This window comes from Megalobrama amblycephala, linkage group LG21 (assembly GCF_018812025.1).
Source record: "Megalobrama amblycephala isolate DHTTF-2021 linkage group LG21, ASM1881202v1, whole genome shotgun sequence".
Classification (NCBI taxonomy): Eukaryota; Metazoa; Chordata; class Actinopteri; order Cypriniformes; family Xenocyprididae; genus Megalobrama; species Megalobrama amblycephala.
The window spans coordinates 16,352,101-16,377,089 of NC_063064.1; the positions used below are offsets into that span (position 1 = coordinate 16,352,101).

The 24,989-nt window shown below is 39.1% G+C and overlaps 1 protein-coding gene across 6 annotated transcripts in view; it reads left to right on the plus strand.

Moving 5' to 3' along the window:
- foxp4 (forkhead box P4) overlaps nucleotides 1-24,989 on the plus strand; it is a 363,043-nt gene that overhangs the window by 293,129 nt on the left and 44,925 nt on the right. For 5 of the 6 annotated variants that reach the window (XM_048172841.1, XM_048172843.1, XM_048172842.1 and 2 more), the window contains 3 exons: nucleotides 5,527-5,649; nucleotides 13,291-13,377; nucleotides 22,049-22,202. In XM_048172841.1, the coding sequence (XP_048028798.1) occupies nucleotides 5,527-5,649; nucleotides 13,291-13,377; nucleotides 22,049-22,202 (364 nt within the window). The remainder of the gene's footprint in view (nucleotides 1-5,526; nucleotides 5,650-13,290; nucleotides 13,378-22,048; nucleotides 22,203-24,989) is intronic. The other variant, XM_048172845.1, reaches the window with a different exon arrangement.

A 24,989-nucleotide genomic window follows, 5' to 3' on the forward strand; every position in this document is an offset into this window, starting at 1 on the left:
ACACCACATATTATGTGCTCTCTCACAGACAGATGCATTCAGATGCCGTGCCACTTTTCAAACTCAGAGCTGCGGGTGAGTGCGAGAAGAGGTTTTGCCTTGTATAGATGAGCTCCATTTACCGTATTGACCTCTAAAGTGATTGTGTGTGTGTTTTACCCCCCCACCTGATTAAAGGTGGATGAGATAAGTGAAATACACTGAAAATGACCACAAGAGCCGCTCTCCGTAGGCGACCCTTGACCTGCGTGACACTGATTGGTGGAGGCCGTTCTCAAACACACACGGGTTATTATAGCGTAAGACCTGATATTATTTGCTTTTGTTGCAGAGCGAGCTTTATGATAGCCTTTCTGTTCATTCTCAATGGCAGTTGTTCAGCTGCAATCTTTGCTCATGAGCACTCTTTTTTTCTTTTTCTTTTCTTTTTTTTTTTTTTTTTTGGAGCCAGTTACCTGGTCCGTAAATGGCATTTGACTAATTACAGACAAGGAAATTAATTTTTAAAAATTGTAATAAATAAATAAATGAATAAATAATTGGGAACTGTAAAAATAGGCATTTTTCACGCATTTATTAAAAATATATAATGAAATATAATTTTGATTTAAATGTTGCCTGCTTTTTCAAAAAAAAAAAAAAAAAAAAAAAAAAAAGCCCTGTAACTTTAGTTACAGCCTTGACCAGTAGGGAATAACTTCGTGTTAACACACCAAACCTTGATCTCTTACATGCAAGTGAAATATGTGCCTATTGTATAGCTAAAATATAAAGAGGAAATCATTCATAATGTGTCATGTTTTTATTTTTAATAAAAAATTTTATATTATATATTTAATTTTGTATATTTTTATAATATATGTTTATATTTTAAATGATTTAATAGCTTTTTTTTTAAATAAAATTATATTCATTTTTTTCTTAAATAATGTGTCTATATACACTGTAAAAAGTAATATGCTCTATCTCCACAATAAAATTGTGGCAACAGATTACAAGCAATATTATTAATTAAATTCAACATATACGAATTGAGTTAGAATTAATTAAATGAATTCCTTAAAAGTCAACCATAAATTTTACACAGATGTGTAAAATTGGCAAACACCATTACAAAAACCACAAAGTGACATAAAAAGCAGAGTTAAACTGGCCAACTAAACGAAACACTGAAATATGTTCAATAAAATCAACATCTAAACCTCTCTTAATTCTTGTTAATTCTTTCCTTCAGTGATTCTACTTATCATCAGGAGTCTTCAATGTTGGCAGTAAAAAAATAAAGAGTTCTTAATTCATCTTTGACGTCTGTCTGTTATTCACATATTTTTGTTTAAATTTGACTCGTTTTAAATGGTTGACATTTAAGGAATTAATTCGATTTATTCTAACTCAATTCTGTTTGTTGAATTTAATGAATAATATTGCTTGTAATCTGTTGCCAAAATTTTACGGAGTAGATACAGCGTATTCATTTTTACAGTGTTTTCTAAAGCTTTGTCTATTTGGCTGCCTACTGAAGCTCCGCTATAGGCCAAGCGCTCTTCCTGTGGTCCAAACTTGAGGCATCTCTAGCCTTTTACTGACAACACATCACAACAGGTCTCTCTTGTTATTCTCTCTCGTCACATGTGGACAGAACGCTTTTTGTCTGTGTTTTTAAAATATAGTAAATGAGTGTTCAGGCTTGATAATTCACAGCAAGGTGCTCACCGCTGTGCTTCTGCTCATCTAGTAAAATATCTCCCTCGCCTTTCTTTCCCTTTGCATGTTAATTTAAAGAGAGAAAGAGGAAAAAAATGGGAGAAAAAAATTAAATGCATTTAATAAATGCCTGACTTCAAATGGTTGGGGTTTCTGGCTCCTCTATTACTGGGTCTATTCAGCGGCAAATGAACGGGGGAATCATTTATGGCGAGAGACAAAGCCGAATGAAAATATAATTCCGCATTGTGCTGCGCTTTTGTTAGCGGCCGTCAAGTCTCTAATGGCGCGCTTTTGTTTTCCTGCACTGCTCTGAAACCGTAGTGTCGAATTGCACGCTCCGCTCATGGTGTGTAATGGCCCGCCTTTGTGATATTAGATTATAGGGGCAATTAATGGCGTCAAACCTTAACAACTCAGCATTCAGGCGGCTCGTCAATCCCACTGTCGCGCCGCAATAGAAGGTGTTATAACTCTGGTAATTATTACGCCTGCAACTTGAAAATGTCAATGAACGTGTGTATAAAATAGAATGTATGGGTTGTCACCGCGGGAGAATGGGATGCAGAGGAGCAATTAATTACAGGTTTTCATTTCGCTCTTTCCCGGTGACAAGCAGCCGTGCGTGGCAAATTGGCGTGATGCCAAGCGCCCGCCACACCGAGCCCCCTCTTTCACCCTATCTCACGTTCCGTCTCCCCCCATGTGCGCACAAACAACACACATGCACACATACGGCACGTCCCGGCTGGCCGACCGGCCTGCTGTGGGTTCTCGCCTCGGATGGCGCCCTGGCTTTGTTTCAGACGCCTTTTCCTCTCTGGGTGCACATACTCGCTTTCAAAGCTGTAATTGTAGGGCCCTTGATGTTTTAACCCTTGATATAAGTCATCAAAGGTGGGTGCATGATTTTTGGCAGAGGACCGAACACACTCCCGCGATGGCATCAGATGCATGATATCATCAGCAGAAATATGTCCGTGCTTGCTAGCTTTAGCTGTAAGCGCTAGTCTAACATAGCCTCACCTGCGTCACGCCTATAATTAATCAAGGTGAGTGGCACGCCAGCCCATAAAATGTGTCTGTCTTGTGGCGCATAAGTCACAGAGGGTAAAAGAGTGCATAATTTTGCCTCTTTGTCTCTGTCATGGACTCTGGGAAGCGTTCCCACCTCCTCATAGCGAAGGATACGGATGGCTCGTTTGATTGTGATAGGGACGTTTACAATAAAATATCGGACAGTCACAGATAACCACGAGACTCACGAGCTTTCATCCCTCTTTCCGGCGGGGAAAAGAGCCGGTGTTCGTATTTACCGCCAATCTTGTTTACAAAGTCAAATCAGCCCTTTACAGATTTAATTTGCGTCTGACAGCTCTCTCTCTTCGTCTTTCCTCCCCTTATCTCGCCCCCTTCCTCCACCCCTCCTCATGAGCCCTCGAGCTCTGAATAGATAAACTGCTGAAAATATGAGCGCTCAGGCGCTACATGAAAACAAATGAATGCAAATATCAGATCAGACTGGCAGTGGACTGGGAAGTCGTCACGCCGTTGCCTGTCTGTTTTATTCCCTTTGAGTGGAAAATGTAGATAAATGTACGTATTATGCTGGATTGTAGTTTGTGCTCGTATGTCAGCTTCAAGCCAGCCGTTGCCTGTAAATAGCTTTATTTTTATTGAGCAGTTGCAGGGAGATGATCAGTTCTGGCCCTTGAGCAGTAAATAGGAAAATAAATGGAACGCCACAGAGCTACTGTGCGTGTGTGTGTGTGTGTGCGTGTGTCTCGGTGGAAGATCGCTAGCTGCATTCGAGGAAGCAGCCGCAAATTGTACTGGTGGAAATTGCTGGCCCGTTAAAAAGCTGCCCATAAGTTAACGGAGTGGCCGGTACTACTGCATTAAAGGATGTAATCATGTACAGGCTGCCTGCCTTCTGGTCTTTCCAAACCATCTCTCACAGACACACACACGCAGAGAGAGTAAGGACGCCCATGACCAGTATGAGAGTTTTAGGTTACAGTTGACGGACTGCTACTAGCTGTATTGGGTCAGCGCTGCATTGATCATGTGCATGTATTTTTATGTCGTTTAAACTGAACTGAAATATTTAGTTTGTGTGATGTTTTGAACATTATTCTTGTGAATTTTGCTGATTTATAAAATGGTTAGTTCCTGTCCTTGATTCTGATTGATCAATTCACGATAAAACACGGCTATGACCGCTTCACTCAACGGTTCTTCACTCAATGCTAAATCTATTCAGATTTAGCATTTTCCTTCTGGTCAGGTCCTATGTTCATAATCTGTTTAAATGTCCGATGTATTATCTTGTCCTTTTAACAGTTAAGGGGTTTTCCCGTGACTGACAGCACTAGTCAAAGCATTTGTCAGTTGCGTCTTGTTCTGTGTTCACAATAATTCAGTCTTTTCAATGTAAAAGTCTTCGCTACTGACTGACACACTCATAAAGAGAATCTCTTTGCCGCCATCTAATGGCGTAATAATGTAACTTCTCTTGCTGTTCACGATCAGGGACTATTTTTTCTGACGGAAGGAAGGCTTTTAGTGAAAGTTTACTTCGTGAAAGTTGCATTGATACATATTTTTGGCTTTAATATTTGTATTGTGTGGTAACCGTTTTCTAAAAGCAATAAGGTACTTGAGGCCGTGACTTATTCACGATACAGCACAGCCTCTCGTACCTTATTGCTTACTTAAATCGTATTTAAAAAGTTATCTAGATGAGATTTTGGAATTAATAGTCTTGTACGCGTCAGACATAAGTGATGTTTTGTAGTCATCATTTTCCAACAAAAGTGTTTGTATGAATTCATAATTTTTGTTTCATTGAGCTATTTATGAAAAATAAAAAACAAATTATTTGTCTTTTTTGTTTTGTGTTTGTATTTGTTTTTAAAAAATAGAATTCTGAGTTCAGAGTAAAAATTTCACTTTAATTTAATTAATTTTTTACTCTTAAGCGGGAAATGAGTTTCCATAGAAAAGTTCAAAATATGCATATATGTGCATATTAAAAATAAAATAAAAATAAAATGCATGAGTTTCTATACCAAGTAAAAATCTGAACTAAAGCTCGACTAGGCTTGCAGAGAAAAATCCTTATTGTTGAGCTCGGCTCTCTTTCCATTTCTCCTTTTTTGCATATTTGTCATAAGATAAGAATCACGCTTTCCATCTTTACGCCTCGTTCTTGTCTAGTAAATTGTGCTCTCAATTCCAGACTGTTGCAAGTTGTTTCCTGCCGATAGCTATCTTATCAGACTGTTTGTTATTTTTTTCCAAAGATGTGATTCTCTAGATAACAAATCATAATATTATGTTTATTGAAGTACTTTCAGGCTGATAAAGACTACATACTCAAGGGAAGATTTGATCAACACGCTTTCTCTCTCTCTTTTGGAAAAACTGCCAGGGTTTTACAATGCAAGCAGTGTGGAGCTCTATTGTGTCAACAGAGCTGATGTTTTGTGTACTCTCATTGCCATGACAGGATAAAGAGTTAATTAAAGTGAAGTACAACATTCCTTTATGAAGCTAGAAAAACAGAAATGGCTTATTTGCTTATTTGTGCTTATCTCACTATAGAGGTGGGCATCTTCAGCATCTTAACAGTTGATAAGTTTGTTTTATCACATGCATTTTATAATTTGCATTTAGCGTGTTTTTCCTTGCCGCACAGACCTGTAATACATATTAATGTCACGACCCACCAGTCAACAGCCACTGTTACAGAGTATGATGCTCAAACGCACACAAACAACCATGTATGCGGTCACTTATTGGACTGTCCGCTCTTTTTAGGTGCCAGTATCCATGGCAATGATGACCCCACAGATGATAACTCCTCAGCAGATGCAGCAGATCCTCTCTCCGCCTCAGCTCCAAGCTTTACTCCAACAGCAACAAGCCCTTATGCTGCAACAGGTAACATGCATACACACATGGGCACCACGCAAGTCACCGCACACACAACTTAAAACAATATTTGTAAATGTCTGGGCTGCTCAGACATGACTTGCCAAAACAAACCACATAAAAGGTACATTTTTCAATGCCAATTGGTGCAACTTTTATTGGCTAATCAAAATATTACTGTACGCTATTTGCTACATCATGTCCTCTAAAAGCTGTGCTGCAGGGACATGTCATCATAGCTATGATGACATCATAGCTTTCACAGTTTTTTATGGAGTTTCATAATAAGACATTATTTTGTTTATTATTAGGCCAGTTATTATGTATTATTTATTTATTTTAGGCTAATCCAATTAATTATTTAGGGGTTTTTTTGAGTATAGAAAACTATTAAAGCCTATTAAATCCACAGACAATTATGAGATTTAGTTTAAAAAATAGTCATATTGTGAGATAAAAGTCACTACTATGAGAAAGTTACAACTGTGAGATAGTTGCAACTTAATGAGAAAGAGTTTCATTTACAAGAATAAAGTTGCAATTATGAAAAAAAAATCATTCATTTGATCAAAAATACAGTAAAAAAAAACTGCTTTCTCTTCTATTCAGAAATAATTTTAATATGCTGATTTGGTGCTCAAAAACATTTCTTATTGCCAGTGTTGACAACAATTTGTCTGCTTAATATATTTTTGAGGAAACATGCATTTTTTTCATGATTCTTTGATAAATAAAAAGTTTAAAAGAACTGCATTTATTTGAAATTTTGTTACAAGGTTAAAGTCTTTACTGTCATTTGATTAATTTAATGCATCCTTACTGGATACAAAATGGTGATGTATAAATTCACATTTATGAGAAATAAAGTTGAAATTATGAAGAAAAAGAGTCATAAATACCTTCTTTTTTTTTTTACTCTGAGGCAGAAACTGGCTTCTATACAAAAACTTAACATTAAGTGGAAAATATCAAGTTGGCGCCAATGGGTACATACTAAAACAAGCCTTCTAAACCTTCTTGAATATATAAAGCAAGCAATATGTGCACACATACGCTTTGTTCCATACTTCCCTAAGAAAACTTCTTCCCTCCCGCCCGGCCCTCTAACTGCTCAAGCCATACATGTTTTATAGGGGAATGCGGCCAGCTTGACGGAACATCATTCAGCTGTTGCCAGTGCTTTTATAGAGTGCCGTCGGATGGCACAGTAAATGCACATTCATGTGTGATCCCCGTTAATAGGCCATGAGTATAGATGTCAGAGTGTGTAATGTAATCGCGTTTTGTGTAACTTTGATTGCATCCTCACAGGCATGCCCGGAATGATATCTTCCGCGGCTTTGATGTTACTTGGCTCTGGCGTTTATAAGCAGCATTTACTAGCGTACTAGTGTCGACGACGCCTCCTTTGGCTGGTGTCGCTACACGTCGACTCGCCGGCGGTCAGGGAGTGCTTATGTTAGAGTGAGGACAATGTTTCTCACCCAGCTGCTGAGCCAGACTTCTCCATATCTCTTCCCGCCTCTCTCTCTTTCTTTCGTTCTTTGTTTATTAGTTGCATGGCCTCTGCTATCTCACTGTGATATCGCCTGGAGGCCAGAGGTGCGGCCCCTGAGCAGACATGAAGAAACAAACAACCCCGTTTCTCTCACGTCTCTCAAATATTTAACATCGTCCCAAAACGCGCAACCCTCGACCTTTTCACACACACCTCTCGGGCAGAAATCGGGTCAGGCACCTCAGCTAGACCTATTTGATTGAACGTATGATTATTTTTCACAACTACAAGGCGAAAAAAAAAAGTTTTCCGTTACATAAATGATCTTGACAGAGCAGAATTGATTTACAGTAGTAGTAAGGAGGAGGAGGTTGCTTTAGGCAAGTATAAATTGCACCAAGCAGATCTGACAAATTTATCAAGAGTCGCTCGCTCACAGAAATCAAAATTCAGCTGTTTGAGAAAGAAACTTAGCACTTTTGTCCCCCTCCCCCACCGCTTTATTTCTCTCTCTCTTTTTTTTTTTTGTTCTATATTTAACGAGGATATTGAAATTGAAATAGTTACCGTTCATGGGCCGTTTTACATCTCCAGTAAAAGCCAGTGGGTTTAATGGTTCGCAGTGGCGATGAACCACGTGAGAAGTGGCTTTTAATGCTCACTCTCTCGCACACGGCAAATGGAGCAATCAGAGAGCCTGCCAACACACACATAAAGAAATCCGTCCCTGATCTCATCCCGGTGTGTGTGTGGGAGAACGAGTGGGCTTTGGCTTTTTCTGCATGTGAATACCCTTACAAATATGATTTTACATACAAAGACAGAGCGAGCGCAGGAAAGAGAGAGCAAGTGCATGTTTATGTATGCGTGTGCACTTATGCATGTGTGAGTTAACCTTTACATCCCTCCAACCCTTAATTACAGCCCAGCTGATATATTTTTCCTTTTTTTATCCCCTCTCTGTGCTGTTAAGTAAAACCAAGGTCACAATAATGGGAATCTAAGGTGAATGCCTTTCAAGGCATGCAGTTAACGTGAAAAGGGCCCACTGAATCAAATCATTAAAAAACCCTTAATTATTCTTTAATTATTCCCGCAACTATTCAGCTTCATATTGGCATGAATTAAAGGGGTAATGAGTGGGCGAGAGGCAGCGGGGCCAGGCGGGCGGCAGCGAGGCGTGGAGGAGAGTTTAAACCGAGAGACGGGCGACATATTGCGAGCCAAACGCCTCTAGTGTGGTAAATGGAGTTTTGCTTCACACCTTACGGCTCGCTGACTTCCCCTGTTCGAAAGGGATGTGGCTCGGCGTCGCAGACGCGAGGCGGCTCACCTTCAATATCCTGTAGAGCAGCGTGGCGACAGGTAGTAAAAAAGGACGCAGTGGTGTGAGATGGCTTTTGTAGAGGGAAAACTGTTTTAGCGTTGCTTGGTGGAACCATCCGCCTGGTAAAAACAGTGGGATATGAGCGAGTTCAAGGCTCGTTTAAGACCAAAGAGTTCGGATCGGCCCAAGATAAGTTTTCTGAGGACAGACAGCAAATCAAATGAGGGTTTTTGGTCTTTTGACAGTCATTCTCTCAGCGACATTGCCTGGATTTGTTGAACATCAGACCTGTTGGTAGTTTGATCTGGGACAGGGCCATCGCCAGAACATATAGGCCTGGTTTCACAGACAAGGCTTAGCCTAAACCAGGATTAGTACGATTTTTAATGATCTGTGAAACAGACATTCACCTGTATTATAACAGAAATAGTCCAAGTTGTATATAAAACAACACCAAAAAACAAGATAGTCCATCTTAAAGGATTAGTCCACTTTTAAATACACTTTTCCTGATAAATTTACTCACCCCCATGTCATCCAAGATGTTCATGTCTTTCTTTCGTCAGTCGAAAAGAAATGAAGGTTTTTGAGGAAAACATTCCAGGATTTTTCTCCTTACAGTGGATTTCAATGGCTACCAACAGATTGAAGGTCAAAATTATAGTTTCAGTGCAGTTTCAAGGGCTTTAAACGATACCAGATGAGTAATAAGGGTCTTATCTAGCGAATCGATCGGTCATTTTCGAAAAAAATACAACCGTTTATGCTTTATAAACAAAATATCGCATTGAACGTACTTTCCGCTTCCGCATTCTTCATAACGCTTACGCTGAATGTTCTACACCTTCCCTATTCAAGTTACGGAACGAACGCAGCGCCAGTTTTGTTTTTTCCCGTAACTTGAATAGGGAAGGCGTAGAACATTCAGCGTAAGCGTTATGAAGAATGCGGAAGCGGAAAGTACGTTCAAGACGATATTTTGTTTATAAAGCATAAACGGTTGTATTTTTTTCGAAAATGACCGATCGATTCGCTAGATAAGACCCTTATTACTCATCTGGTATCGTTTAAAGCCCTTGAAGCTGCACTGAAACTGTAATTTTGACCTTCAACCTGTTGGTAGCCATTGAAATCCACTGAAAGGAGAATAATACTGGAATGTTTTCCTCAAAAACCTTCATTTCTTTTCGACTGACGAAAGAAAGACATGAACATCTTGGATGACATGGGGGTGAGTAAATTGATCAGGAAAAACGTATTTAAAAGTGGACTAATCCTTTAACTACACCAAAACCCATTTGCATTATGCACACTTCGTAAACAAGTCACAAAAGCTCTTACATTCCACCAACAACACAATAATAATAAAAAAATACATACCAAATGGCAATAAAAATATGTACGTCTGTAGCATATTGAAGTATACCAAAGACTTTGAGTGTACTCACCATTAAAATAGTTGAAGATGGCGGGTCTCCGAGTGATAGTCATTTATAAATATAATTATGTTTCAAGTTCCGTTTTGTGTAATAATGCAAAACATATGAATTTTGGGTGGAGGGTGAACCAACTCCAAGTTAAGTCTAAGAAGAATATATTTCCTTGAAATAGTTTCAAGTTACATGATGTCACTGCACAACCTACACATCCCAGCCTAAACGCTTCTTATAAACTATTTGTTATTAAAGCATCTACATTCACAAACCACTGTTAATTTTAACAGAAAAGCAAAGCATACTGTATGTGTGGCATGGCTGAAAGTGCGCAAAGCGCGCTCCCTTTATAATCGCTAAAAAGCTGTAATTCATCTCAGTTCATCACGATCAATGAAGCTGTTTTTTGTTCAAATGTTTGTTATGAGAGGATTTGCGAGCGTGCAGCACTCGTAATCCACTCACCGCTCAAAATGCCTGAGTTTTTTTTTTCTGCTACCTTAAACACTTCTCATTGGCCATTGCGTTCACAAAATCAAGAGATATCACTTTGTAAATAGAAACCTTTGATGATCTCCAGAGCGTAAAATATCGTTAGTCAAATATGTTTTCATTACGGAAAAAAACTGAGTACTTATAATCAGCTTTGCCCTCTAAAAGCAATCAGAAAGAGCAGCAGGCAGTGGTTTGAGTGAGAAAATTCCATGCGAGTCTTAAGTCCGTGGCCAGGGGAAGTCTAAGCCTCGTTCAGCCTTTCACACACTTCACCTAAATTTCAGATTAATATTTCTTATAATGTGATATTTAAAGTTACCATTGTAGAGAATGTAACTTGCCCTTTTTTAAAAACCATCTTATAGGTTAAACATTTTAGAATTTTAGGTCAAATGGTGAAAAGAATCGTTTTAAATCTCCTGCATTGTCAAATGATTTTTTTTTAAGTATAAATATTCCAGTTAGTCTTTTTTAATTAATCTGAGGTCAAAAAAGCTGCATGCATAATAATTATGAAAGAATTCGTTTAGAGAAATTGTTTTGAGCATGTCACACAAAGTATTAAAAGTGCACTAAAAGTGCCTCGTGTCACGTCTTTCTTTTTAAAGTTGTACACAGTGTTGTGATTTGGGCCGTAGCCCACTATTAAGTGCCTCATTCCTTGAGTAAGCCTGCATTACATCTGTAAACAGTATGTGTGATAAGGAGTTAATGAGGGTATCATTATTCTACTTTTCTCCACAGCTGTAGCTGCCGTCCCCCAGGCGCTCCTCCACAGCCCCTGCTTGTCCAAGGGCCTCTGTGCTCTGCTCTTTTCGGTCAACATGTACTTCCATGTCAGATAGGTCATCCGTGCAAAGCTGAGATTTTAATCTTAATAGGCTTTCCTGGGTAAATTAATAATCTGAAAGTAAAACAAACAGCGGTGGGTCTGCGGTGGCCGCTGCGGTTAGCCAAAGCTACGGTTGGAGATGTGTAATGACAGTGTTAGTGGGTGCAAGCCAGTCTCACTTAGGACTCTGTAAAAGAGTAGCTAGTTGAAAGCAGCAGCTAGTTCAAATAGGCGAAAGTAAACATGGTAGAGTAACAGGAACTTTCTCATGTTTAATATTTTTCTCCTTCAAATGCAGGAAATGAGAGAGTTTTATTGTGAATGTGTATTATTTTAAAACTTTGTCAGTGTAAACCTCACACATATACAGTTTATTCTTGTTTTGGTGAACATTTTTGAGAATTATTTCCAGGTTTTCAAGTGAGCATCAAAGGCATGTTGGTTAACGAGTTTCAATCAGACCCCAACTCGAAGTATGAAGAATCATAATAGTGATGTTTGCTTTAGCAACTAATAAAAACACTTTCACACTTCCTAAAGTTTTCACAGAATTAGCAATTGATAATTGTAAATGATTAATCCTTTCTCTACTGTTCTGCCCTCAAACACCTGTTTCTTGTTTTTGTCTAATAACCGTCATTGTTCTGAAGAATGAAACATACCCCTAACCCTACTATACACACTTAAAATCATTGACTCCCACATGCCTCAGCCTGTTCCCAAAGCTTTTAATCAGACCAAGGTGTGCCATGGCGAGGTGTTTCAAAGTGATAAAGCACATACAGGTCTGTGTTTACCTGTATAGAGGAGATAGAGACCCATTCAGCTGAGCACTGAATAAGTAACCAATTTGTAAACACCTTTCCTGTGCTTTATTAACTACATAAACCCCTCACGCAAGCAAACAGAAGCAGAAAAACACCTAAAAGGTGCTTTTTCCATTTGACAATGGCAATTTTGTGTTTAATAAACTTCCCTAGACATAATTAATGGATGGTACCAGGAATAGGGAAGCTTCAGTGTAGGAATCAGGCAGGTGTCTGTATTTCAGATCTCTCAGATGCTTAAGGCATCAATTGACTTTTTTTTTGTGCTGATCTCAGGCTGGTTTCTACCACCTGTGTTTTAATCATAAATGTAATCCAGGATGTAATGAAAACTGTTCTGAGATTAGAAGCGAAAGGCAAATTTTACCAGCGCTTTCCCAGACAGGTGTTGTGTGTTTTACTTCAGTCAATCATAAATAAGGAAGCCTGTCTCCACACTGTCAGGTTTGCCACGCCAAGAGAAGGGTGGACAGATGATTTACAGGACACATTCATACGCCACCTGCCAGGTGTTTAAGCTGCCTTTTAGAGGAATGCTGAAAAAAGATGAATATGCCTTATTATGGAGGCACTTTTGCCCTAAGCAAGAAGCTGATCTTGTTTTATCCTGTTTTCATTTTTTTGATGCCTTTAGACATATGTGACTCCTTGCACCCAGCTACCTCATCCTAGAAAACCCAGTGTCATGTGACTCATTTGATAGCGCCAAATTTTTCCAGTGTAAGCAGATGGTAATAAAGAAAATAGAGAGAAAAGGTACAATACATGCGACCTTCATACTAGGATTTGCAGTACACATAAAGCGTATGTTATTGATGTTTTTGTTGAAGTGCTCTTTTTTTTTTTTACATATTTGTGCTATGGCCTTGCAACACCGAAGTTTGCATATTTTTCCTCACACTAACAAAAATTATAAATGTTCTCGTTTTAGTAAAATATCTAAACTTCCTTAAAAAAATAAATTGACTTTGCATAAGCTTTGCAAAATAGCATAAAATATTATGAATTGTTTTCAGAAAATATATCTTGAATTAATAATATTTGCAAACATAGATTTAACAATTTAGTTAGATTTATGCTTGAGCTTAATCTGATGCAGTTTATTCAATCATTTATTTGTTTTGTTTTTATTTATTAATTTATGCATTGATTTATTATTATTATTATTATATATTTTTTGCAGAATAGTGTTACATTTCTGTTAAATTAAAACATTCTCTCTTTCTCACTCTATCTAGCTGCAAGAGTACTACAAGAAGCAACAGGAGCAGCTGCATCTCCAGCTCCTTACCCAGCAACAACAAGCAGGGAAGCAGGCCAAAGAGGTGAGACACCCCTGCCCTCCTCCCTCTGTAGTGCACTTCACAGTGTACTTCACCTTCATAGCACCCTAGATGAGCATCCTCAAGAAGGCTGACACATCATTTGTCACACAGCAGAGGCCAGTTCCTCTTGAAAGCCAGAAACCAACTCTTTGAAAATAAGTGTATTCTCATATGCAAGGTGATTGAATGACTGATTGTGCTGCACTGAGCGGCACAGACCTTATAAAGGCTCTGTAATCACTGAGCATTACATGAAATCCTCAGCAGGGAAACAGACGTATGTTTTTTCCTCCTCTCTCAAGCACTCAATTGCATTTTGTGTATTAAGTGATTCAAAAATGCGGATTAAGACATTTGGGGAATATGGATTTTCATTTCTCTGCCGTTGACCAAAGTCATGCTCCAAACCTTACCATGGGCTTCCCTGCTAATACTCGATAAGTATTAATTTACAAGTCGCCGCCTGCTAAGCCTAGTGGAAAATCCCTATTACAACCCACTATGGTGGAGTCGACGAGTTTCTTTAATTGTCAATTAAGGCACTGGAGGAGAGAAGGACCTGATCTGGGTAATGAAGGTGAGGGGGAATCGTGTTGGATCACTGAGGATAAGACTGCAGCACAACAAAGGCGAGGGCATAATCACCCGTCTGCGCACTGCGGGAGGGGAGATCTACGCTAATCTGGCGGTCAAATGAAATCCAAACTTTTGCGGCCTGTGTGTCAGTGGCGTGAGCTATATCTGATACAACTTAATCAAGGGTTTCCGTGAGGACTTAATGAGCAAACGGCTTAGCAGAGAGATTAGCACATAGCTGCTAGCACAGTTGCTAGCAACATGCAGGTTTTTTATTTTTTATTTTTTATTCACCTTAAACCAGCCTAAGATAGTTTTCTGGTATTTAAACTGGTTTAGGATAGTCTAGTAAGTCTTTCAGCCTCCACAAACAGGTGTTAAGTTGGTTTAACTGGTTTTGCACCCTGTCTATCTGAAAACAGCAGATTAGCACATATCTGCTTGCACAGTTGCTAGCAATATGCAGTATGCTTGTTCAATATGCTTGTTCAAACCAACCTAAGATAGCTTTCTGGTTTTTAAGCTGGTCTAGTCTCCCAGCCTTTCCAAACTTGTCTCCTAACCTCACTTAACTGGTGTTCAGATGGTTTTACTGGTCAGCCAGATGGTTTTACAGACTAGCTATCTGAAAAGAGCCCAAAACCATCAAAACAGCATAGATAGCTGCACATAGCTGCTAGCAAGATGCAGGTTATAGTAGCCTGTTTAAGTGAAAGGAGATCAGTGGATTTGTGAAATTGAGGTAAGCCCTGCTAAACAAAAAGTTCAAACCAGTCTTAGCTGGTTTAAAATTGCAAAGATTGTCTCCAAGCCCTGACTAAGGTGGTTTTTGGCTGCTTTAACTGATCTCCCAGCTGGCATTCCAGCTGAAAAGTGTCCAAAAACCATCAAAACAAAACAAAACAAACAAAAAAAAACCACACCACATTAACCAGCTTGACCATGTTAGGAAACTAGCTAACCACCTTCAACTGGTTTAAATGAGAGAATAATCTACAGTCTCAGTTGTATTTATGGACTCGGCTAACAACTCCACCGCAAATAGGCCAATTCCCGTCTAAGCTGTATAGGATTGAGGTTGGTTTGCAGTCCTCTGTATGTGTGACTGAGAGGATCAAAAAATGAATGAGCTTTTGACTTCATAGCAGGTGAGAGACTGAGGTGGGGGAGGATGCTATAGGCCATGGAGAACAGGGATTAAGACCCGTTAGATATGCCCTAGACAGCATAGTGACTGATAGAGCAAATGCGTGGCAAAGGTGCCCGAAACACACATACACAGAGCAAAACACACACACTCTCTTCAAATGAGACCAGTATCCTGACATTTTCCACAGATAGTCAAGGAACGTGACAGAGACAGAAGGAAAAAAAGAAAAGGAAAAAGATTGAAAAGTGAGAGGGAGGGGAAAGGTATAAAAAAGCATGGCTAACCTTATTCAAGGCCTCAGGAGTTTTTCAGACATTTTCCCTTATTAAATATTAGAGCAAGGGAGATGGTTTGCTCTCTGAGTGGAAGGAGAGCAGGGAAATTAAATCGGGAGGGCAGTGGTCAGCTCCTCTTCCCCGCGGATCAGCTCACGTTTGTTCAGGGTTTCTTTAGTCGGCCCTATGCAACTACACTAACGTAGAAAAGAATGCTTGGCCAACATGCCACAGTGCCATCGTACATACTGAACGTGTGCTTTTCGGTAAGTAACCTAAGTCTTGCTTAATGCTACCCCACCACACAGTTTTATTAGGCTGGAAATCTACTGTACCACCACCTGTAGCTTCTTTGCTTAAAGATGTTATGCTTTTTCTCAAATTAAAATTAAATTAATTTTAAAATAGGTTTAATTATTATTATTTTAGTTAGTTTTTATTTTACTTTTTTTATATTATTACTATTATTTTTATTTATTTTAGCTTGGATGTTGGAAATTAAAATCAAATTGCTTATACTTAAATGTTTTTTTTTATTTTTATGTATTTTTAGTGCCATCACATTATTAAAAAACTAATTAATCACACATTTTTCTGTAATCACAATTAATTGAAATTGAATAATCAAACACTGCATAACTTAAAAGTTGACTATACAATAGATTAATCCTTATTAAAGCTACAAAAGTTATTCATTCAAGAGCAGTGAGTGATTTTCTGTCTTTTGTTCTTTGATTAGCATTAATGATGAAGACATCAGCAGGTTTATTAGGTTGCTGTCACTTAAGAACTGCCACACATGACGTGGATCTGACACGCATCCTATTTTTCTCACAACTCTTTGTTTATTTAACATTTTTAACTCATTTAAAAGAGAAAATGAAGCGACATTCTGTGTGCACGATTCGGGTGTTTGTTCACGCTTCACAGACAGCACATCAGTACAGATTTTTTTTTTTTTTTCTTTTTTTGCATCTTATCGTGCTTAAATGGTTTAATATCACTCGAATGAATGATAAAGTTATCATATATAGCTGGGCAGCCAAATGATGACAGAAAAAACGGATGCTGCGTTAAAGGGTTAGTTCACCCAAAAATGAAAATTCTGTCATTTATTACTCACCCTCATGCGATTCCACACCCGTAAGACCTTTGTTAATCTTCGGAATGCAAATTAAGATATTTTTGTTGAAATCCGATGGCTCAGTGAGGCCTGCATAGGGAGCAATGACATTTCCTCTCTCAAGATCCATAAAGGTACTAAAAACATATTTAAATCAGTTCATGTGAGTACAGTGGTTCAATAGTAATATTATAAAGCGACAAGAATATTTTTGGTGCGCCAAAAAAAAAAAAAAAAAAACGACTTATATAGTGATGGCCGATTTCAAAACACTGCTTCAGGAAGCATCGGAGCATTATGAATCAGCATGTCGAATCAGCGGTTCGGAGCCCCAAAGTCATGTGATTTCAGCAGTTTGGCGGTTTGACACGCGATCCGAATCATGATTCAACACAGAAGAATCATAACGCTCCGAAGCTTCCTGAAGCAGTGTTTTGAAATCGGCCATCACTAAATTAGTCGTTATTTTGTTTTTTTGGCGCACCAAAAATATTCTCGTCGCTTTATAATATTAATATTGAACCACTGTACTCACATGAACCTGATTTAAATATGTTTTTAGTACATTTATGGATCTTGAGAGAGGAAATGTCATTGCTGGTTATGCAGGCCTCACTGAGCCATTGGATTTCAACTAAAATATCTTAATTTGTGTTCCGAAGATTAACGAAGGACTTACGGGTGTGGAACGGCATGAGGGTGAGTAATAAATGACATTATTTTCATTTTTGTGTAAACTAACCCTTTAATTGCGTTAAATATTTTTAATGCGTTCAACTGGGGAAAAAAAAAATTATTGTATTTTATTTATAAAATTAAATAAATAAAATATTTTTGTGTCCATATTTATTTATTTATACTGATAAATGCATGCTGTCCGGATTATCACAGCAAAGGAAATAAGCGTAGTGGATTAGGTCATGTTTAAGGTTTCATCTGTGTGTGTGTGTGTGTGTGTGTGTGTGTGTGTGTGTGTGTGTGTGTGTGTGTGTGTGTGTGTTGTCTGCCATGTAGTGGTGTTCCCCTGAGTACGAGTTCACTGACAGCACTGGACTAAAAGTAAAGCAGTCAGGCGTGAGGAGACGAAAGAAGATAGAAACACAAGAATGTGTGGCGTTTCTCATCCCTCTAGCCCCCTTTTAAAGCCCTTCGTCCTCTGAAATCTACCTTTCCTTGTTCTGTTGGTTCAACTGCCACAGGAAACTGACCCCTAAAGCCATGAAGCAAACTGTATATCTGGCCATAATACCACCACCTCAATTTTTATCAATATATTTTATTTTCCTTTCAGTCGTCATTATTAGCATCATACTTCAACAATCACGGCCTGTTCATATTATCTGTGATTGAAATCGGAAGCTCGCACTCAGGGCTCTGTATTTGTAAAGCAGCTGAAGATGGAGAGATGACACGTTATGCTCTCTCTCAGTAAAAGATGCTTTAATTGCCGCCCATATCACTGCCAGTCAGCGCGAGCAGGTTGAGAGGTGAGATAGACAGATAGAAGAGCGGGAGAGATGGTTGCCACACACATTTTTGCATCATCAATCCAGACTTTTGCTCTCTTTCTGTTTTTTTATTGTTTTCACCCACTCTCTATCTCTCTTTCTCTCTCTCTCAGTTTGACGGTTGAGCTGTGGAGTCACCCTGGAGTCAGCCTAATGAAGTAGCGCTGTCAGTCGGGCCTGGCGTGCCCAAACTCTGTTTGATGTGCTCATAAATCAAGCTGACAGGCCTGTTACTCCGCTAGCTTTAGCCACTCAACTGCATCTAATGTAAACAGCGTGCAGACACAATGTGTTAAAGAACTTGAACTGTGTCCCATGGGACCGAAACGGAGGGAAATAAAAAGGAGAGGAGACTGGGATGAAGAGGAGGAGGAGGAAGAGAGAGGGATAGACATGCTGAATATTGGCGTTAGCTCACTTCTTCAGTTGTGTGTGTGTGTGTGTGTTAACAATGTTCTTTGTTCACACTTTTATCACATCTGTCAGTCTCAAAGTTAGGGAGGAGAACAGGTGCGGCCCTCCACGGAGAGTTGGGGCCAGATTAAGAAAGAAGTTAAGAAATTTCTTTAGATAAATTCTATGAAGTCTCTTGTGTGGAGTTGCTGCCTATTCCAAATCATTCACTTATGAGGATTCGTGATTGTTAGGATGCTGCCTTTGAAGGCAGCTGCTTATGTAGGGTGTAGGGAACAAAGCAGCTCAGTATGTTTTGGAAAGGGCTTGTGTTTTCTCTCTTCTCTGTTGATGTTGACCCATGTGGCCCTTTCCCATGAGGCCTTGTGCCCCGGGTGACGGCCTCAAACTCTTCCCTGACAGTGAGATTAAGAAACTACCTTTAATTATTTTCCTTTTTTATTTTCCTTCCCTCCTTCAACATTTTTTCTCTCTCCCCTCCACTTTTTTGTGCTGTTATCTTAAAGGAGATAAGGCCCATCTCTCATTGGGGGAACATCAAAAAGCATGTCGCTGGAAACAGTGGTTCGACTCAGGCCAGTTCAGGAAGGAGAACATTTATCACCACGACACCAACTGACCTTATCGGCACATGCCATGTATTGCATAGCTCTCACCCTTACCCTTACACACACACAAACACACACACACACACACACACACTCCCCAAATCTGCACCTCTCTGCTCTAGAAATAGATGTGCAAGGGTTATTTCATTATTTTAAAGGTGAACAATGTACCATGTATACTTTGAAAAAGCTTTCCAAAACACTACTTATCTTCCTTTTTTCAGGAAAATCAGGTACACTTCTGTTCAAAAGTTTAGGGTTTGTAAGATTTCCTAATGTTTTTGAAAGAAGTTTCATCTGCATTTATTTAATCAAATAGAGGAAAAACAGTAATATTGTTTTGTAGTATTAATATTTAAAATAACTATTTTCTATTTTAATATTTTGTTCCTGTGATGGCAAAGCTAAAATTTCATCATCATTTAAGGTGCTAAAGAGGATCTTTTCGTCGACTGAGAAACCAAAGACTGTTACTGAGTTTTTGAAATGAGCGCATGCGTAAGAACAACCCCCCTCCTTCGAAGGAACGCCTCCCAAAACTCGTGCACGAGTATTGGAACACGAGTTATTTACCACCGGCATTCGCTGTGTCGTGTTAGTGGATTCATTATGTCGGACTCACCGCAGGTAACTCATAATCTGCAGTTGTTACTCCTGTCTCCTGACAAAAACATTGCATGCGGCGCCTGTGGAGTGTGGAAAGTTACTGGAGCGCGCAGCCGCGCTCGTCTCTCACAAGGAACGTCACGCCAGTTATTGACAAGCCAGAGGGCCAATCGTTTACGCGATGATCGCGTAAACGATTGGCTGATGTTTTTAAGGCCCTACCTCGTGCACAGATGATGTATATTAATATTATTACTTTCATTCCCCCCCTAATAAATAGTCTTTTATCAGTTAGTAAAGACAGTTTCAAGTAATGTTGCAAAAATATATAAAACAAAACATCCTCTTTAGCACCTTTAACTCCTGTCTTCTGTGTCACATAATCCTTCAAGGGTTAGTTCACCCAAAAATGAAAATTCTGTCATTAATTACTCACCCTCACGTCGTTCCACACCCGTAAGACCTTCGTTCATCTTTGGAACACAAATTAAGATATTTTTGATGAAATTCGATGGCTCAGAGAGGCCTTCATTGCCAGCAAGATAATTAACACTTTCAGATGCCCAGAAAACTACTTAAGACATATTTAAAACAGTTCATGTGACTACAGTGGTTCAACCTTAATGTCATAACAAGCGACGAGAATACTTTTTGTGCATTAAAAAAACAAAATAATGACTTCATTCAACAAAAGCTTTATGAATCTTTTGTTTCGAATCAGTGGTCCGGAGCGTGTATCAAACTGCCAAAGTCACGCCCCCTTCAAAATTCTTATGACGTATCAAAGCCTCGTTTACTGAAATCACGTGACTTTGGCAGTTTGATACACGCTTCGAACCACTGATTTGAAACAAAAGATTTGTGAAGCTTCATGAAGCAGTGTTTTGAAATCGCCCATCACTAGATATTGTTGAATAAAGTCATTATTTTGTTTTTTTGGTGCACAAAATGTATTTTCGTCGCTTCATAACATTAAGGTTGAACCACTGTGGTCACGTGAACTGTAACATATATATAACTTTAGTAGCTTTCTGGGCATGTGAAAGTGTTAATTGTCTTGCTGGCAATGGAGGCCTCACTGAGCCGTCGGATTTTATCAAAAATATCTTAATTTGTGTTCTGAAGATGAACGACAGTCTTACGGGTGTAGAACGACATGAGGGTGAGTAATTAATGACAGAATTTTCATTTTTGGATGAACTAACCCTTTTAGAATTCATTCTAATATGCTGATTTGATGCAAAAGAAATATTTATTATCAGTGATATTTTTGATGAATAGAGGGGAAAAAGGAAAGGATTTATTTGAGAGAGAAATCTTTTCTAACATTATAAATGTCTTTATTCTCACTTTTGATCAATTTAATGCATCCTTGTTAAGTGTTAATTTATTTAAAAAAAAAAAAAAAAAAAAAAAAATCGTACTGACCCCAAACTTTTAAACGGTAGTGTAGTCCCGGCCCAAAGTTTCAAAATGTCATTGGTTGAGTCAATGATGCCATGTTAGGTCACTTTAAACATAATAAAATACATGCATCACATTAAAATAGCTTTTTTTCCAGCCTTTTCTCCACCTTGGCCCTTTTTTCTGTTCTTTCCCACCTCTGGCTAAAGATCTGAAGGCTTTTTTATACAAGTTTAGGGCTAGTCTTGGAGTACGCTGTGCTTATGTCATAGCTGATAAAACGCTTTGCTCAGTTTTCATCTCTTTGTTAAACGTCACCAGAAGTCAGCTGGAACAAAAATAAATCTCTTGATAGCTGAATGATGACTATCCGCACACATTGAGACTTGTTTATGAAACAGCGAAAGAGAGTTTTGGAGTCATGCTTCTCAAGTTTCACAAAACACATTTCATGCATAATGAAAAAATACCAAGACTTATCATAAAATGATAAACATCTGATGTCATATAATCTGGAACTGTTCTTAACATTGCGCACAGATGTTGTTAGTCACTGTTTATTGCCGTGTTAATTGCGAGCCAACCACATGCTAACAGATTGCTGCACGCAGGAATGAACAAGCATGTTTGCAAGCGTGTCTTTGGTGTCGGTCCTAGACCACATGGAACTGTCACTCACAGATTAATGCGTTATCTCTTAATGCACGAGGCTTCACAATGCACTTCGACACTTTGAACCGAGCTTCAGAGTTTTGTTGTCTGCTTATTGTCTACCACCACAGGAAGTTCTTTGGTGATTGGCGGGGAAAATATCTCTATTCCAGGATATGTCCTATCTAAACATGTCCTGGACGAGGTTGAAGGCTTATAAAAACCAATGAATGTCTCCTCTTTCCCGCCCTCTCCATCCTGCAGCTCTCAAAGTCTCTTCCTCTCGCTTTTCCCATCTCTTTGTTTTGTTGTTTAACATGCCTTTCTCTCTCTCTCTCTCCCTCTCTCGTTCTCAGCAGCAGCAGTTGGGGAATAAACAGCTGGCTTTCCAACAGCAGTTGATCCAGATGCAACAACTACAGCAGCAACACATTCTGAATCTACAAAGACAGGGCCTGGTGAACCTACAGCCGGGCCAAGGAGCAGTACCCATTCAGAGCCTGCAGCAAGGTACACATACCAATGCAATTACACACAGTTTCTGTTAAACAAGGCTTGGGATTCACTGGTTTTTGGCAAAAAGCAGGGTCAAATGATTGGATGTCCAAATACTATGTATTTCTAATACAGTACCTGGATGGCAAACTGTATCTGCTTGACTAACTGACACTTTGCCAACATTTGAGGCCACGGGTACTGCCAGATTCCAAAAATAAAAACTGAATTCTTAAGTATTTTATTTTCCAGTTAAAATATCTAAAAATACTTAAGATGAAGTTTATGAGAATCAACACAGCATAAAATATTAAGACTTGTTTTTGTAGTTTGTATCTCGAATATAAGTGGATTTTAATTACCTGCACTAGCATATTTTCACTTGTTTTTAATTTGTTTATACTTAAAAGAAGTGGAAAAAGTATGCTAGTTTAGTAAGACAAAATACACTTATATTTAATATAAAAATGAAAACAAGTCTTAATATTTTACACATTGTGTACATTTATTTTATGCTAAGGACTTTTTTGGAAAAACTGGAAAACAAGTCAAAGACAAATAAAGTTGTTGTTTTGTTTGTATGTTTTTTTTAATGGCTGAAATTTAATTTTAGGCCTTAGTTAAAAGAAAGAATAAACCAGTTAAAGGAACATGCCAATTATTGTATAAAGGCAGATATATTATGTGTAGATATGTATTTATTACTACACAAATATGTGTAGTAGTATATTTAGTATGTGCACAATGTTCTTCATAAATGGTCAAATCAAGCTTAGCTTAAGCTTAGCATAGTTCAGTGTAATTAAAAATGTACTATTTTATATGATATTTGTTTTTGCTAGACTACTGAAATCAATTAGAGTCACCTGCTTGATGTGAGTTCAATCTTTTTTTTTTTTTTCAGCCAGTTTTGTTGCAGATACTGACTCGCTTGAATTAATGCATATCTTTGAAAGTGCAAAACTTCGTTAGCTGGTCAATACAGGCCACAAAAATCTGACTCCGTCTAGCCCCAGGGTGAGGTGCTACAACCGCAGGCCTCTCAGCCTGGTGGTCTGTCTCTTTCACAGCTCTCCTCTTGTCCTCAACAGCCAGAAAAACACCACAGAACATCTGATTTGCTCCTTTAGTGATGCCTATTAAAGGAAAGTGGAGCTCTGGAGGAAATGCAGTGTGCTAAATAAATGCAGCATCTGTGTTCATACCCATAGCCCAGGACCAGATGGCAGTCTCAGGCTGAGGCCAGACCTGCGTCCGCCGCCCACTTATTCTTCCTTAGTCAGCCTCCACCACACACACACACACATATGCATGCTCTCAAATTGCCCCGCTACTACATGCGCAACCTTAAATGCTAATAAAGCTGGCTGTAAAATGAATCCCTCATTCTTCTTGCTCCAAAATTTGGCAATGAGCTATCATCTCAATCTATTAGAGCAGGATGAAGCCCCCCGGAGACTAACTACAGCCATGTCCGTAGAGCCACATGTGAAGCTTGTTAACTTAATCAGCTCATAAAGAGATAAAAGCAAAGCTTGATTGTTGGTTTTGTGGAAGGCAGTCATTTGGATAATAGGTAAAATATGCCACAAAATTCACCGGGCTTTGTGCACAAGCCGGGAGGGGGCTTATGTGTGTGCGCGTTTGGGTTTTACACGCTCCAGACGAGCTTATCCTAAAGAAGGAAATGGATATTTTGGATCAGATTTGAATATATTTTTCCATTTTTCCTCATTTTGTCAAAGGGTCCAACCAGAAATGGATCTTGACTGCAAACTGGCCACCGTCCGCCGAAATTAGACACATCAACTTTTACAGGTTCCACAGCGGCCGTAACATTACAAGAGCCTCAACAGGACAGAACAAACAGGGAGCCGACTCCAGTTTCCATGCTGAAATCCCTACCGCTCTTGCCGATAGGGCCTCCAAAATGATCGCGGTCTTTTATTAGAGTGCTTGACTCTCATTCTCGCCCATTGCTCTTGACATCTCTGATTATTTCAGTCTTAAGAAAACATAGACTCGTCATCCGGAACCCTGAGTGGGCCTACCACACACACACACACACACACATGCACGCGGCTGCTTTTAGGAAAAGTAGTCTGATGGAAAAAAAAAGGAGAGGGAGAGAGAAAGGAGCAAAGCAAAAGAAGGTTTACAGATTGATGAAAATAATTTTTAGCGACAGCTGTAAACTTTTGGCTTTGGCATCTTTCTGGCGTAGACCCCAGCGCCCACCTCCCACTCCTGTTGCTTATGTCATTGTTTCAAGGGGTCTGAAGAACAATAAACTCTGGGCTCTTGGAATCCCTTCAACAAATCCTGCGACAGAACAGAATCATGGAATTTCCCCACAATCCCTCTCTGAAAAGAAGCCCTCCATTATGACTGGCCAGCCAACCATGCGCATTCTTCTGGCTAGTCATGCTTGGCCGTAGCTGCTGCTGAAAAGGATTTGTTCTCTGATCCGTGGGTGGCGCCAACCGTTGTTGTTGTTTTCGTGTTTGTTTGGCGTGTCCAGTCATTCCCTCAGAAAGGCTAGAGTTTCAAACCCAAGTGACTCACTGCATTAGACAGACTGCTAGCCAGCATGACTTTTTGTTTCTTTGTAATATTCACTTAACAGTTACAGTAAGTCATTTTAATTCCTGTCCAAAGGGCGCAACTAGATCTGTTGGACTCAGCTTAATGCTTTGTGATCACCATGCCAAACTTTTCTTCAGATTTTTTTTTTTTTTTCAGGAGTTGTGAAGCATGAAGCTAGAGGAGGGAGCAGACATGAGAAACCAAAGGGGAATTTTT